This window comes from Coregonus clupeaformis, chromosome 11 (genome assembly GCF_020615455.1).
Source record: "Coregonus clupeaformis isolate EN_2021a chromosome 11, ASM2061545v1, whole genome shotgun sequence".
Classification (NCBI taxonomy): Eukaryota; Metazoa; Chordata; class Actinopteri; order Salmoniformes; family Salmonidae; genus Coregonus; species Coregonus clupeaformis.
This window is the reverse complement of record NC_059202.1, coordinates 43,946,857-43,960,802: the sequence shown is the minus strand read 5'-3', so window position 1 is coordinate 43,960,802 and position 13,946 is coordinate 43,946,857. Positions and strand designations below refer to the sequence as shown.

Genomic DNA, 13,946 nt, shown 5'->3' with positions numbered 1-13,946 from the left:
TATCCATTCTATTCAAATATTTTCCTAAACAGTAGAAAGTAATGTTGCTGGTTTATCAGACAGTTGTGGAATGAACTTGTGCAATATTTGCATATGGAGGAATACATGTAATATATTTATGTAGGTAAATTGAAAGAAGTACATGAAGTACAATGAGATTTTATAGCTGTGCAAATTTTGACGGAATCCAGGTTGTGATCATTATGCACTGTTATTTTCATATTTGACTGTTAGAATATTTGTATAGTTAAAGATTAAGCTTCAATCAAGGAAGCCCTCTTGTTGTCATCAATTGTAAATAGTATTATCCAAATCCGTCAATAAAAATCATAAGTGTGATAAAGGTTTTGTATTCTTCCTGATAAAATATATACAATCTTTGTACAAAGCATGCTTCTCTTATTAGAGGAGAAAGTAGTCTTGTCTCAGTTTTATGATGAAATGATCTCTGCCCTTTATCAATAATTTTAATGCGTTGCACAGTACAGGGACATCAGAACGCATAATTAATTAACCAGTATCATTCACTAACTGGCTCTCATCAATACTTCTGATCATCATGATTGACCCATTGTATGCAAGATGGAGGAGTGCATGTTGGAACAGGACTATCCCATCATGCACCTTGGGGGGAGGGGCTCAACCATCTGCAGGTACATCTTTATCATAAATCCATAATGACCATGTTCCAGGTTGACTTCACTGCAGACACCTGCCATATCTAATTGGTTTATGCAATGCAACGATTGCAATGTAGTCGGCCTGGAACGTGACCTATGACTTGAACAGTGGTGCTTGCTCAGCACCTACAGTAGATCCTTCTGCCATCCATCATGCATGGAAGAAAACAAAGCTTTACAGGTAACTGCCAAAATAAAGGAAACACCAACATAAAGTGTCTTAATAGGGCATTGGGCCACCACTAGCCAGAACAGCACCTTGTCAATGCACATTGTAATATATTCTACAAGTGTCTGGAACTCTATTGGAGGGATGCAACATCATTCTTCCACGAGAAATTCCATCATTTGATGTTTTATTGATTTTGGTGGAAAACGCTGTCTCAGGCGCCGCTCCAGAATCTCCCATAAGTGTTCAATTGGGTTGAGATCTGATGACAGACAGCCATGGCATTTGGTTTACATCGTTTTCATGCTCAAACCATTCTGTGACCACTCGTGCCAGTTGGGGGCATTGTCATCCCATTATTTTGGCAGTTACCTGTATATCATTGATGTCCTGGCCTGTCAGTAGTACAGTAACCCCAGAACTAGGTGTTGTGTTTGATGAAGGGCCTGACTTTGCAGATGGCGGTGCCACAGGGGACCGTACTGCAGATAGAAGCTCTTTCTGAGGGAATAAACCAACTCACAGTAAGTAGTTCCTAAGTCCTCAGTCAGTCTCATTCAACAAACTTTTATATCTCAGTTTAATTAAATAATTAATAAACTAACCAGGTAACAAAGTATTTTCTGTTATGCTGTTAACACTGGTGTAGGACGCACCCCCACAGCCCTGCGGGGCGCACAAGATCTGGGAGCCCCCAGGAGGTATTGCAAATATTTCTCCCTGCCCCGTGGTAGAATTGCAGGAAGTTAGCTGTTCCCCCTCCCCTATTTTTAGGGGGAGGGGGGGGGGGCCTTGCGGGGGGCATCGCAAAACTGCGCCACGTCACTGGCTGTTATCTTTTGTATTTCTCCTCAATGCTACAGTGCTATGTTGTTCTCATATTTCCTGACAGTAGAGGTTTCAAATGAATAAACAGGCTTCAACAAGTAGATTTTAAAGTTAGGGACATCATTCTAAAGCCTTTAACTGACAAACATTGCAGAATAATGCTTCCTGCTAACCCCAGCCCCTGGCCCTTCTTGCTTTCAGTATTTGCTAAGCCGAGACGAAGTTCTGAAGGAGATGAGACGGGCTCAAACAGCACTTGTCTGAGAGGACACTACGCTGGCCACACTAACTAACGCACCCAATCAACCAAGGGAAAACTCTGCCTGCCTCATACCTCAACCTAACCTCAATGCAGGAGGCTTTACCAGCAATCTCAACTGGCCATACCCCTTATCTCATCATAATACAGGACTATAATGAACACTTATTTTGTATTAGTGACAGAAACACAATGAACGGTAATGGAATTCTGTTTTACATGTGTCATTGGTGTGTAGCTCTTCCCCAAACTAGAGTAAATAGTATGTTTTTTGGTGTCACTTGAGCATTTATTGACGTGCTTTTTCCCCTATGCAATCTACCCTGTAATATTGCCCACACTGTATTATTTTGTACTATATATACTAATTGTTTAGTTTATGTTTTTTTAGATTAGGGTCGTTCCACAAAATTAGTCCCTTTTGGGTAGTGTAATTTGGTACAAAAAAAGATATATATACAGTACCTTTCAAAAGTTTGGACACACCTACTCATTCATTAATTTTTTACAATTTTTTTACATTGTAGAATAATAGTGAAGACATCAAAACTATGAAATAACACATATAGAATCATGTAGTAACCAAAAAAGTGTTATTTTATATTTGAGATTCTTCAAATAGCCACCCTTTGCCTTGATGACAACTTTGCACACTCTTGGCATTCTCTCAACGAGCTTCACCTGGAATGCTTTTCCAACAGTCTTGAAGGAGTTCCCACATATGCTGAGCACTTGTTGGCTGCTTTTCCTTCACTCTGCGATCCGACTCATCCCAAACCATCTCAATTGGGTTGAGGTCAGGGGATTGTGGTTCTTGACATTTTCCGTATTGACTGACTTTCATGTCTTAAAGTAATGATGGACTGTCGTTTCTCTTTGCTTATTTGAGCTGTTCTTGCCATAATATGGACTTGGTCTTTTACCAAATAGGGCTATCTTCTGTATACCCCACTACCGTGTCACAACACAACTGATTGGCTCAAACGCATTAAGAAGGAAAGAAATTCCACAAATTAACTTTTAAGAAATTAACTGTTAATTGAAATGCATTCCAGGTGACTACCTCATGAAGCTGGTTGAGAGAATGCCAAGAGTGTGCAAAGCTGTCATCAAGGCAAAGGGTGGCTATCTGAATAATCTCAAATATAAAATATATTTTGATTGGTTTAACACTTTTTTGATTACTACATGATTCCATATGTGTTATTTCATAGTTTTGATGTCTTCACTATTATTATACAATGTAGAAAATAGTCAAAATAAAGAAAAACCCTTGAATGAGTTGGTGTGTTCAAACTTTTGACTGGTAGTGTACATTTAACCTAATTTTAACATTCTTTCATGAAGAGCACATGTTCAACTTAATAAAAAATATGTTTTCCCCATCTCAAGAGGTTAAATGAAAAAAGAAATGACTATAGTAAGTGCCTATTAAGTGCCAAATAATGTAACCGGGTTTACTGTAACAGGGTTGATTATTTAATCTTAAATCAGCCATAAATCCTCTTGTGAGAGGGGGAATGGAAGCTTTTTTTGTGCAACAGGGAGGGTCAAATGAATGCAAGCTTAAAAAAGAAAAACGAATTGTTAAAACATTTCTAGCCTGTCTATCTATGGGTGACAGGGTTGACGTGTTATGCTCGACCTACGAGAGTAGAACCAGCTCGCCTACTTTTACACTATGATTTCGCTATAAGATGTTCAATGTGTCTTTAGAATTGTATTTCTCCAAAAGAGAGTTCAATTCACGTAAAAGGGTTGACCTTAAAATGAGGGACTTAAAATGTGTTATATATATATAAATCACTAATCTCATGAATTAAATAATAATATTCAGAAATGAATCTGACAAAGCAACAAAATAAATAGGGCTTTCAATGAAGGTGAAAAATTGGAGAAATGTTTGGGTTAAGTGGGTTAAAATCACAGAGGGACATGTCAAAATGCTGACTTTTGGCACTTTAGCAAGTCTTTAGTCATATTTAAAACCAGATGTATTGAATTTTCTATGTGGTCTTTATTAAAGGGCACTTCATTAATATAACAGTTTTTTTTTTATTCCATGTTGATGCACAATTTCTTCTAAAAATATCAAAGGGATGCAAAAGGAACTCATTTCGTAGAACAACCCATTACCTGGACACATCCATGATGCAAGCAAGGCACTAAGTCATACTGCAAACAAACACACCCAACACTTAATACAGCTAATTTATATTGGACCAATAAGAAACAGTTTTTTCCATGTTTCCACGCCTAATTAGCATATATTTGCATAGGCAGATGTAGTCCTTATGGTAAGTCGCTTTAATAAGTCACCAGAACGGAGGATCCCTTCTGTAAGAGAGGAAACACTGAGGGAAGCCTACTCTCTGGGAGTTAGGTAGCCCAGTGAAGTGTCCAAGCCCAGGCATAACCTGTTTGAGGATCGTACTGCAGGCGAATCTGCATCAACCCAGCACATCACAATATCTCACTAGGGTTCCAGAGAGGAGAGAGGGGCTGGAGCTGTTCCAAACATCAAAGGCAGACCCATACTGGTGAGTTTTAATTTAATTCATTTAAAGTTTTTTTTACCATTCTAGAGCAAACATTGTACAATTAAAGTATATTTTTTAGCTTCTAAGGTTTGGGTTCCATTAGGGTTGAGTACATTCAATCCCTGTTATTACACAAGTATAACCTATGTAACTTTTTTCATGTAAATTATAATTTCTACAACAATAAACTATACTGTTGTTATCATATGTTCAGGTTATAAGGGAAACCACCCTCTGACCTAGTCCTGTAGACAGTGGGAAGATAGAGAGCAAACAACCAGCCCCGGACATCCCAAGATAATCTCAACCTGGTGGGAGAGGATAGAGAAGAAGCCACCAGCCTCGACCATGACCATTCCCAACATGAACTTCAATTTCCAAACCCTGTGGGGGAGGAGAGAGAGCAAGCCACCAGCCCCAGACATACCCAGTATATTCTCCACCCTGTGGAGAATCCTCAACAACCTCAACGATTTCGTCCCTCTATTCAACGACTGTGTGGGGATAGCTGCAGCCAGGACCCAGGAGTGACTCCTGTTATAGAACCCAGAGGACACGTTCCAGCCCCGCAGCCCTCAACGAGATCTTCCTAATGACCTACATCACCTAGAGCAGCCTCCTAAACATGTCCGACTCCTTCAACTGCACCGCCATGACAAAGCAGCAGTACGTCTTGCTGGGTGCTGAATGGGTGTGGGCTGTACTGAAGAGGCCCACCAGGAACCCCAACATCTAGATCACCGTGCAGATCGTGCACCTGCCCGAGATGGGGGAAGGACGGCAGAGGACTTCCCCCCTAAGGTGTATACTGAATCCATGCAGATGGCCAAGATGTAGTCTGCTAATAGGAACAAGGCGTAGAGGATGGTGGATTCTTGCGCCTCCATCGGTAATGACTGCTACTCCCTCTTTCTCCTGTTGGCAGCAAGGGCGACTCTGGCAACATCTATGGGGTGCTGAGCAACAAATGTCACACTGCTATAGGGAAGACTAAGATCAACCGGGCACTCATTGAGAATTTCTTTAAAGGGTCCAGGTTCTTACATACGCCCACTGGAATACTACAGGCTGTCGTCACCAAGAGAGATGGTGACCCTTTAACTCTGCTCATCAAGTTTACCTGACCAGTATGATCGATAACCGTGTACCATTTGTTACATTTCAGATGACTCTGTGTTTACTGTAGTGTTTCAAATGGGGGGAAGGACGGTTGTGCTTGGTGGGTTCATGCTTGCCTGGGACTCGGGGACCCAGTGTGCTGAAATTGGCCTGTGTCCATGTCTCATGTGTAGACTATTGACCCATGCCTGCTGACAGCTGCTCACACCCCTGTGTTTAGGAGGCTATTTATTTTAATGGTTTAACACTTCACTGGCATCGCACCCGTGTGGAAATTCGCAAATCACTTCACAATGACATTAAAACCTCTCTACAGCTTACAATGGCATGGCAACTATGATTTGCCATAAAATATTTAATGACTGATCACATAACTTCACCCATAACATGATTCTAAGTCCATGACTGATCATTTAAGGTGAATTATTTTTGTTAAAAGTAGGATAGTGTTGGAAAATAAATAAAATGTGTTTTTCTGGATGTCTTGAGTTATCTTCTCTAGAAAAGGTTTATGTATGTTGAGGATTATGTTCAGTGGTAAGTAGCATAATGTAAATAAAGGGATTTGTGTTTAAATATGCAGGTTTGCTATAGCCTCATGTCATATACAGTCATCTCCCAAATTAGTGGCACCCTTGATAAAAACATGCAAAAAAGACTGCATAAAATAAATTATGCAAATACTGAGCTATATTGTATGCTCCAAATTTTTTCAAAGATATATTATTTTATACTAATACAAATGCTCAGAGAAAGATATTTTGTTTAACAACCCTTCACAAGTGTCTTCCTGACATCAAATGTTGGATGTCTGAAATGTTAAGAAATCAGAGGTTGTTTTATTTGGCCCCCACCTTGCTAGAACCCAGATTGTAAATAATCTCAGTCATTTGGCCACCAATGTAAAGCCTACGGACAGACACCATTGTGTCTTCTTTGACTTTGACACATTACAGAACTTTTTGTACATAGTCCCCACATTTTAGGGGACCAAAAGTATTGGGACAAATTCACTTATGTGTAATAAAGTAGTGAACATTTTTGTATTTGGTTCCATATTCCTAGCACACAATGATTACATCTTGCTTGTGACTACAAACTTGTTGGATGCATTTGCAGTTTGTTTTGGTTGTGTTTCAGATTATTTTGTGCCCAATAGAAATGAATGGTAAATAATGTATGTCATTTCGGAGTCATTTTTATTGTAAATAAGAATAGAATATGTTTCTAAACACTTCTACATTAATCAAATCAAATCAAATCAAATTGTATTGGCCACATGCGCCGAATACAACAGGTGCAGACATTACAGTGAAATGCTTACTTACAGCCCTTAACCAACACTGCATTTATTTTTAATAAAAAAGTAGAATAAAACAAAAAAGTGTTGAGAAAAAAAGAGCAGAAGTAAAATAAAATAACAGTAGGGAGGCTATATATACAGGGGGGTACTGGTGCAGAGTCAATGTGCGGGGGCACCGGCTAGTTGAGGTAGTTGAAGTAATATCTACATGTGGGTAGAGTTAAAGTGACTATGCATAAATAATTCACAGAGTAGCAGCAGCGTAAAAAGATGGGGTGGGGGGTGCAGTGCAAATAGTCTGGGTAGCCATGATTAGCTGTTCAGGAGTCTTATGGCTTGGGGGTAGAAGCTGTTGAGAAGTATTTTGGACCTAGACTTGGCACTCCGGTACCGCTTGCCGTGCGGTAGCAGAGAGAACAGTCTATGACTAGGGTGACTGGAGTCTTTGACAATTTTGAGGGCCTTCCTCTGACACTGTGGATGCTACCATGATTATGGATAAACTTGAATGAATCGTGAATAATGATGAGTGAGAAAGTTACAAAGGCACAAATATCATACCCCTCCAAAAATGCTAACCTCCCCTGTTATTGTAATGGTGAGAGGTTAGCATATCTTTGGGGGTATGTTATTTGTCTGTCTGTAACTTTTTCACTCATGGTAGCATCCACATTAATGTAGAAGTGTTTAGAAGCAATATGGGACCAAATACTAAACTTTTGACTACTTTAATACACATATACTGTAAGTGAATTTCTCCCAATACTTTTGGTGGGGACTAAAATGGGGGGACTATGTACAAAAATGGCTGTAATTTCTAAACGGTTAACCCGATATGGATGAAAATACCCTCAAATGAAAGCTGACAGTCAGTACGTTTATCTAATTGTATTATTTTATGACGTGAAGCACTTTGTTACTTGTATTGAAAAGCGCTATACAAATAAAGTTTATTAATGTGGCTTACATAAAGTAAATTAAGGGATTTGTGTTTAAATATGCAAGTTTGCTATAGCCTCATGTTAGACATCTCCAAAATTATTGGTACCCTTGATAAAAATGAGCCACACTTTAAATATTGTACCACTTATTTCTGACTTATAATAATTATTATTATTATTATTATTTACAACGCTACTACTCTTCCCCCGTTTAAGCTAGAAATGCCATTCAAACTTTAAAACGTGCAAACTGGTCTGGAATAGTGTGTTTGTATACAACTTTTGATACTATTTATACTTTTTAAACTATTAAACTTATTAAACTTCATCCACTTTCATGGGATTTCTTCAACATTCAAAAACGTCTATTGTGACATCATGACTTCCAACAATGCAACTTTTAACACAAACCAGCTACTTTGACTACATTCCCAACAAGTTAGATTAAAAGTTAGAGGGTATGACATCTTGGTCTACTTCCCTGCTATTCAAATCTGAAATCAGAACAGAATTATCTGGTACCGAAAGTTACAGCTGTTTAAGTAACCGCATCAACACAACTTTTTATAAACAACTGAAATTTACCACTTTCCCAACAAGTTAGACAAAAAGTTATAGGGTATGACATCTTTGTCTACTTCTCCACTATTCAAATCGGAAGTCGGAACAAGAATATCTGCTAGCAATCTAACAATACAGCTGTTTTAGTAACTGCGTTGACACGTTTGTTTTTTTACTTTTTCCAAACAACTTTAGACACAAACGTAGAAAGCATGACATCTTGATCATTTCTCTGCTATTCAAATATGGAATCAGAAAATTATTATCTGCTACCAATCAAAAGTTACAGCTGTGTTTTCAGAGTTTAGAGTGACAAAAAGTACCAAGGTAACGCCAGCTAACAGCTCTCTCATGTCTCACCATTGAGCATATTAGGCTTATGGCTCTAATTATTTATTTTTTAATTTAAAATGATGTCTCACCATTATTTCTCACCTTTATTTATCATTAGTGTTCATGTTGGTAAAACATTGGCTATGCTGGCCTATGTAAATGATCAAATGTGATACATTTTTGCTGCAGCTCTCTGCCCCCCTGATTGCTGAATCATTAACATTACATTTACATTTTAGTCATTTAGCAGACGCTCTTATTCAGAGCGACTTACAGTTAGTGAGTGCATACATTTATTTTTCATACTGGCCCCCCGTGGGAATCGAACCCACAACCCTGGCGTTGCAAGCGCCATACTCTACCAACTGAGCTACACCATATTTTTTACCTGACGATTATATCTGGTACTATCCCCAAGGTTTGGAAGGCGGCCCATATACTCCCCTTCACAAAGGTGGTGACCCTTGTGACTTAAATAATTATCAGCCTATTTCAAATATTTGTTAGGGGTGCCAATAATTGTGGGACACATGATTTTTTTCTAAATGTGTGATTTTTTTTTTTTACACCAAAGTAATGTACTTAAATAAAAGGTTGGATTTTTCTATTTTTTTGCATTTGGGTTCTATGTTGTTTAAAAAAAAAGGAGAATTTTTGGAAGTCCTCGACCACATCTTAAACAGGGGTGCCAATAATTGTGGAGGGCACTGTATATCTACTGATGGTGTTAAATCAGGTTTCCTGGATATTACGAAAGGTGTCCCGCAGGGGTCGATTCTGGGTCCTGTACTTTTTACTGCTTACATTAACAATATCGACTTGTATGTAAAAACAAATATAGCCTGCACTTGTATGCCAATGATACTGTTGTGTATGGTATTGCCCCAACGGTTGACCAGGCTCTATCTGAACTACAGTCTGTCGTCATTGTATTACAGAAAAACTTTATTGACCTGAAATGAGTACTGAATGCAGGTAAAACAAAGTATATGTTGTTCACTAGAGCGCATAAATATACATCTGATGATTTAAGTATATGTACTTTGGATGGTGTCCATATTGATCGTGTCCCTGCTTACAAATATCTGGGCATCTGGATAGATGAAAAGCTGTCTTTTAAAAACCATATTGAGAAGTTAGTTAAGAAGCTGAGAATAAAAATAGGCTTCTATAGAAATACAATAGGTCCTGCCTCTCGCTAAATAGTAGAAAGCAGATTATTCAGTTGATGTTCCTTTTGGTCCTACACTATGGCTACATCATCTATATGAACACAGCTGCCACTTCATTAAAGCCGTTAGATTAAGTTTATCATAGCACACTGCGCTTTATTACGGGCGACAATTTTAGTAGTCACCACTGCATTCTCTACCAGAAAGTTGCTTGTCCCTCTTTGATGTCACGTACAGTGAGGGAAAAAAGTATTTGATCCCCTGCTGATTTTGTATGTTTGCCAACTGACAAAGAAATGAGTTTTTTGTAGTTGGCCACCAGGTTTGCACACATCTCAGGAGGGATTTTGTCCCACTCCTCTTTGCAGATCTTCTCCAAGTCATTAAGGTTTCGAGGCTGACGTTTGGCAACTCGAACCTTCAGCTCCCTCCACAGACTTTCTATGGGATTAAGACTGGCTAGGCCACTCCAGGACCTTAATGTGCTTCTTCTTGAGCCACTCCTTTGTTGCCTTGGCCGTGTGTTTTGGGTCATTGTCATGCTGGAATACCCATCCACGACCCATTTTCAATGCCCTGGCTGAGGGAAGGAGGTTCTCACCCAAGATTTGATGGTACATGGCCCCGTCCATCGTCCCTTTGATGTGGTGAAGTTGTCCTGTCCCCTTAGCAGAAAAACACCCCCAAAGCATAATGTTTCCACATCCATGTTTGACGGTGGGGATGGTGTTCTTCGGGTCATAGGCAGCATTCCTCCTCCTACAAACACGGCGAGTTGAGTTGATGCCAAAGAGCTCGATTTTGGTCTCATCTGACCACAACACTTTCATCTAGTTCTCCTCTGAATCATTCAGATGTTCATTGGCAAACTTCAGATGGGCCTGTATATGTGCTTTCTTGAGCAGGGGGCCCTTGCGGGCGCTGCAGGATTTAGCCCATTCCAGCCTTGTGTAGGTCTACAATCTTGTCCCTGACATCCTTGGAGAGCTCTTTGGTCTTGGCCATGGTAGAGAGTTTGGAATCTGATTAATTGATTGCTTCTGTGGACAGGTGTCTTTTATACAGGTAACAAACTGAGATTAGGAGCACTCCCTTTAAGAGTGTGCTCCTAATCTCAGCTCGTTACCTGTATAAAATACACCTGGGAGCCAGAAATCTTTCTGATTAAAATGCAAATCAATTTATAACATTTTTGACATGAGTTTTTCTGGATTTTGTTGTTGTTATTCTGTCTCTCACTGTTCAAATAAACCTACCATTAAAATTATAGACTGATCATTTCTTTGTCAGTGGGCAAACATAAAAAATCAGCAGGGGATCAAATACTTTTTTCCCTCACTGTAAATGACAACTTTATACTACTAGATTACTAACTAGTTAATTATTCTGTGTCTAAACCAGCCCGATTTCATTGAATGGGCCAAGTCAGCTGCGACACTCTCAGGTCAGGGAAGTGAGATTGCGTTTTCACATTGGGCATGCTAGCTATCGTCCAAAAACCTTAATTAATTACACTGCCAGTCACACCTACTCATTCAAGGATTTTTCTTTCTTTTTATTATTTTTTACATTGTAGAATAATAGTGAAGACATCAAAACTATGAAATAACACATATGGAATCATGTAGTAACCAAAAAACTGTTAAACAAATCAAAATATATTTTATGTTCTTCAAATAGCCACCCTTTGCCTTGATGATAGCTTTGCACCCTCTTGGCATTCTCTCAACCAGCTTCATGAGGTAGTCACCTGGAATGCATTTCAATTAACAGGTGTGCCTTCTTAAAAGTTAATATGTGGAATTTCTTTCCTTCTTAATGCGTTTGAGCCAATCAGTTGTGTTGTGACAAGGTGGGGGGTGGGGTATACAGAAGATAGCCCTATTTGGTAAAAGACCAAGTCCAAGTTATGGCAAGAATAGCTCAAATAAGCAGTCCATCATTACTTTAAGATATGAAGGTCAGTCAATACGGTAAATTTCAAGAACTTTGAAAGATTCTTCAAGTGCAGTCGCAAAAACCATCAAGCGCTATGATGAAACTGGTTCTCATGAGGACCGCCACAGGAATGGAAGACCCAGAGTTACCTCTGCTGTAGAGGATAAGCTCATTAGAGTTACCAGCCTCAGAAATTGCAGCCCAAATAAATGCTTCACGGAGTTCAAGTAACAGACACATCTCAACATCATGGTCAAATTGCTGCAAAGAAACCACTACTAAAGGACACCAAAAAGAAGAAGAGACTTGCTTGGGCCAAGAAACACGAGCAATGGACATTAGACCGGTGGAAATGTGTTATTTGGTCTGGAGTTCAAATTTGAGATTTTTGGTTCCAACCGCTGTGTCTTTGTGAGACGCGGTGTGGGTGAACGGATGATCTCAGCATGTTTATTTCCACCGTAAAGCATGGAGGAGGAGGTGTTATGCTGGTGACACTGTCTGTGATTTATTTAGAATTCAAGGCACACTTAACCAGCATGGCTACCAGAGCATTCTGCAACGATACGCCATCCCATCTGGTTTGGGCATAGTGGGACTATCATTTGTTTTTCAACAGGACAATGACCCAACACACCTCCAGGCTGTGTAAGGGCTATTTGACCAAGAAGAAGAGTGATGCATCAGATGACCTGGCCTCCACAATCCCCTGACCTCAACCCAATTGAGATGGTTTGGGATGAGGAAAAGCAGCCAACAAGTGCTAAGCATATGTGGGAACTCCTTCAAGACTGTTGGAAAAGCATTCCAGGTGAAGCTGGTTGAGTTCCAAGAGTGTGCAAAGCTGTCATCAAGGCATTTGTTTAACACATTTTTTGTTAATACATGATTCTATATGTGTTGTTTCATAGTTTTGATGTCTTCACTATTATTCTACAATGTAGAAAATAATAAAAAATAAAGAAAAACCCTTTAATGAGTAGGTGTGTCCAAACTTTGGACTGGTACTGTATGTTCCTTAAGTAATCATACAATATTACATTACAGTAAAGTAAAGGGTTTAAAGTATCAAAAACAACCAAATTCAAAATTTCCACAAAAAAGGATTTCCGTTGCATTTTGTATTTTTCCCAACAATGAATCGGTGCAACATCCGACAGGTTCTCGTAGGCTGCCTCACATATTGTCATTTATAATGCTAATGCAGAGGCACCAATAAATTGTCCAGTACAATTATTGTATGCTGTTTTCATGTACATTCCCTTATGTCTAAGCTTCTAAGGTGACTCTGGCTTTACTAATTATTGTAAAGAAGTGTATCAGTGAACTGTATTCTGTAATTATTTACATAACAATAGAAATGCAATTGTGTATTGCTGCTGTTATCCAACAGATATCCAACAGTCCATGATCAGCTCTGTTTTTGCAGAGAAAATGGGTTGAGGCATACTATTTAGGCTTGGAATTACATTTGGCCCATTGTTTACCTGGTCATCAATAATAATAATATGCCATTTAGCAGACGCTTTTATCCAAAGCGACTTACAGTCATGCGTGCATACATTTTTTGTGTATGGGTGGTCCTGGGGATCGAACCCACTACCTTGGCGTTACAAGCGCCGTGCTCTACCAGCTGAGCTACAGAGGACCATTGTTTACCTTGTTACCTGGCAACGACCACAAGGGCATTTCAAATAGCTGTCAGTCAAGGCGAGCTCATGAATATAAGCTCTCCGCCCACTCAGCCTGTTCTTTCAGGCTTCCTGATAGTTAGAGATGAGAGAAAAGTTACAATTTCTTCAATTCTGAGCATTTTAATAGTGTACAAATATTATGGGTGATATTTTGGTCATTCAAAGCCTGATTTTACTTGGTAAATAGGATGACTGTGCGGGACCATTAAAACTTTTGAGAAACGTTAACTATATTTGCATAAATTAGCATAAAATAACCCACGAACAGTAACTCTTAAACTGTTCACATTTACATTTTAGTCATTTAGCAGACGCTCTGTTCAAGCTAGATACACCAAACCAACTTTCACATGTTCAGGGGATCCTAACTTCAAATTCTTTCAAACTTTTACCAACTATAACTATATAA

At 39.1% G+C, this 13,946-nt stretch overlaps 1 protein-coding gene and 1 pseudogene across 1 annotated transcript in view; both read left to right on the top strand.

Moving 5' to 3' along the window:
- The window catches only part of LOC121576916 (liprin-beta-2-like), a 133,765-nt gene extending 131,330 nt beyond the window's left edge, over positions 1–2,435 (top strand). The window contains exons 31-32 of the mRNA XM_041890507.2: positions 1,308–1,373; positions 1,879–2,435. Of these exons, the coding sequence (XP_041746441.1) occupies positions 1,308–1,373; positions 1,879–1,941 (129 nt within the window). The 3' untranslated portion in view covers positions 1,942–2,435. The remainder of the gene's footprint in view (positions 1–1,307; positions 1,374–1,878) is intronic.
- Positions 2,436–3,309: 874 nt separating this feature from the next.
- LOC121577339 lies at positions 3,310–6,075 on the top strand (annotated as a pseudogene).
- The last annotated feature ends 7,871 nt before the right edge of the window (positions 6,076–13,946 follow it).